The sequence below is a fragment of the Babylonia areolata genome, chromosome 12 (genome assembly GCF_041734735.1).
Source record: "Babylonia areolata isolate BAREFJ2019XMU chromosome 12, ASM4173473v1, whole genome shotgun sequence".
Classification (NCBI taxonomy): Eukaryota; Metazoa; Mollusca; class Gastropoda; order Neogastropoda; family Buccinidae; genus Babylonia; species Babylonia areolata.
Window position 1 is genome coordinate 40,843,180 of NC_134887.1, and position 3,505 is coordinate 40,846,684.

The 3,505-nt window shown below is 39.8% G+C and overlaps 1 protein-coding gene across 1 annotated transcript in view; it reads right to left on the reverse strand.

The window, feature by feature from the left end:
• Positions 1–1,771, reverse strand: part of LOC143287935 (uncharacterized) — a 14,176-nt gene extending 12,405 nt beyond the window's left edge. The window contains exon 1 of the mRNA XM_076596178.1: positions 1,661–1,771. Coding sequence (XP_076452293.1) covers positions 1,661–1,771 — 111 coding nt within the window. The remainder of the gene's footprint in view (positions 1–1,660) is intronic.
• Positions 1,772–3,505: the final 1,734 nt, after the last annotated feature.

Sequence of the window (3,505 nt, forward strand, 5' to 3'; positions counted from 1 at the left end):
GTCTGTAGAACACACATAGGTCATTTCAATACATGTCATGTCATCTATGTCATCTGCAGAACTCACATACATCATCTGTAGAACACACATGAGTCATCTGTAGAACACACAGATGTCAAAATAGTCATCTGAGGAGCACACAGAAGATGTCGTTTATAGAACTCATAAATATCATATGTAGAACACACATATATCATCTGTAGAACTCACAAAATTAATACCATCTGAAGAGGACATATACATAATTGTAATTTAGAGAACTGACAGATATTTTATGTACAGCAAACGTGTGTCATTTGTAAAACACAAGTATCATTTGTAGAACTAAGAGATATTATTATCTGTGGAACACAGAGATATATCATCTGTGGAATACACATATATCATCTGTTAGAACACAGAGATGTGATATGTGTTATACAGAGATATCATGTCTAATGCAGAACACATGAACAACATTTGCAGAAAACAGAGATTTCATATCATATGTAGAATAAACAGAAAGCATCTGCAGAACTCGTAAATACTATCATAATTTCGTCATCTGCAGAACTCGTAAATACTATCATAATTACGTCATCTGCAGAACTCGTAAATACTATCATAATTACGTCATCTGCAGAACTCACAGATAACATATCAACGCCTGTCATCTCTTCGGCTTCTGTATCTGCAGAGCACACATATATCAACTGCTGTTATCATGGCACGTGCGCGCAGTTTGTGTGTGTGTGTGTGTGTGTGTGTGTGTGTGTGTGTGTGTGTGTGTGTGTGTGTGTGTGTGTGTGTGTGTGTGTCTGTCTGTGTGTGTGTGTGTGTGTGTGTGTGTGTGTGTGTGTGTGTCTGTCTGTCTGTGTGTGTGTGTGTGTGTGTGTGTGTGTGTGTGTGTGTGTGTGTGTGTGAGTGAAACCGGCAGAAGAAATCATCAAGCCACTAAGAGCATCAATGTCCTTCGCTGTGGCCAAAACACTGCCTTCAATTCAGATAAAACCAAAACTTCACCGACGGCGCGATTTTATCTTTTTATAATCTCTGGTCGGTGATCGCTTGATAATGACGAACTCTGATGTGACTGCCCGATTAAGACAATCTCTTTGATTGCCTAATTACGACCACCTCTTTGATATTCCTAACTAGGACCACCTTTTTGATTGCCTAATGCTCTTTGAATGTCTGTTTATTGATTGTGATTGTCTAATTAGGGCCATCTCTTTGTTTAATTAGAACCATTTCTTTGCCTTTTTAGGACAGATTCATTGACTGGCCTAAGTGGGTCACCTACTTGATTGTCTAATCAGGAACATTAGTCATTCGGATAAGACGAAAAACCGAGGTCCCGTATGCCGATGTACTCAGTGCACGTAATACAATACAATACAAAATACAAAGCAATATCTTTGGTCGTATAATTGGGGACTCCCTCTTTGATTGCCTGATTAGGACCACCTCATGATTGCCCTATTTAAGGCCACATCTTTGATTGCCCTAATCAGAACCATTTCCTTGAGCGCCTTGGTTAATTAAAGCCTCAAGTTGCCGACAATACCTGAACGCCAGTTCTGACTGTTTAATGGTGGTGGCCAAAACAATGGCTACCCCCAGCCTTTAAAACTGGCAAACAGCAATGATCAATAACTGCAAGTCATGAAAACTTGCCAACAAGCAAGTAAGTCTCTGGAGGTCCGAGCTGCGACCTTTCCCCACAAATGCCTTTTCTAAAGTCAGAGTCGAGTCCTCCCTGCAAGATTTTCATCACCAGCTCTGGCCACATTGTTATGGGCGCATGTCGTTTGTCGTTGGACAGCCCCTGTTCACTGGTCTGACATTTGAGTCCCTTGCTGTAGAAAACAGGTATTAAAACGCACGTGCTTCTCCTCCTCATAATGAACAGCCCGCCGCACTGTTTCTGCGATGTCTGCCAAGTGGAACCAATGCCTTTCAGCATCCTCTTTAAAAGCCGAAGCCGTTCACAGCGCACGGCTCGTTATTGGCCGGCACTAATCAGTTGCCCTTCACTGGGCGAAGTGCTGCGGTGGCTTTGTGAAATCGAAGTGATAATCACATCACTGTTCCCTTCTTGTTTGAAACCACACAAAGACTCTCTGTGTGTCTCTGTCTCTGTCTCTGTCTCGCTGTGTCTCTGTCTCTGTCTGTCTGTCTGTCTGTCTGTCTCTCTCTCTCTCTCTCTCTCTCGATTTCGATTTCTCTCTCTCGTTACAATAAAGAATTTAAAACACACACACACACACACACACACACACACACACACACACACACACACACACACACACACACACACACACACACACACACAATGAGAACAGCTATCCGTTCCAAAGGGGGTAATTAATACTTTGATCCGTATTCTGAATAGCAATTCTAATTTCATATATACTTTGCCTTCGTGGTTTATTTCCTCGTAGTCTTGTAAATCAACGGTAATCTACACTCGTAACATCTTAGATTTGGATGGATTTCACACCATTTTAAATGAGGCAGATATCTTAATTTACCGTGTTCTCTGCAACCCAGCCATATTACTTGAGTTTTACATGTATTCACATACTGAGTTATTGCTGAATGAATCTGTAGTTCTCTTTTTTTTCTTTTCTTTTTTTTTTTCTTCAAACGACACCCGTACTCCCTTGTCATCAGTTGGGTGTCATCTGTAAATTGTGCTATGTTGTGCTCATTTTCGTTAATGATATCTCGAAACAGTTCATTTTTCTCTTGTCATTAAACCAGGAATTTCAACACATAAAAGGCATACGTAGGGTGAGTCAGGGTCGCCTTGGAGTCATCCCTTCTCTACTGAAAACCTAAGAAGGTACTGTTCCGTTAACAACTACTGCCGATTAACCTTTTTTAACAAAAAAAGGGGGGTACTTATCCATTTACAGAAGACAGGGCCAAACCCAAATGCTGTCAGCACTTTCATCATGAAGGTGAAATCAACGGTGCCAAATGCGTTTTCAAAGTCTATACAAAACAACAAACCAGGTAACTGTTTTGAATATGAATAATGAATCATATTATGTTGATCATCGTAAATGAAAGAGAAGAGTTGTGCAAGAACAACATATATATATATATATATATATATATATATATTTTTTTTTTTTTTTTTTTTTTTTTTTTTATGTGGAAAGGCACATCAGACTCTTATAACTGTCTCGGGCAGCATTTTCATATGTCATTTCACCCCCAGGGTTTTACAGTTCTGTGTTTCTTTTACAAGATTTTATATTTCCCACATTTAGGTAGGCATCTTTTCGTATTAATGTTTGCAGAAGTTATTCATTGCACAATAACCACGCGAAGTTCTTACCCAGGGCCTGAAACATGTTTCGCCATACTCTTATTTATGAAGTGTCTTTTTTCCAAGAGTACAAAAGTATTTCGAAACTTTCCATCTCTCTTCTCTGGCTAGACATGTAGCCTTTGAACGCATGAACATTCCGGGGGTTTTTGTGTGTGTGTTTTGCTTGTTTTTTTTGTTTGTTAT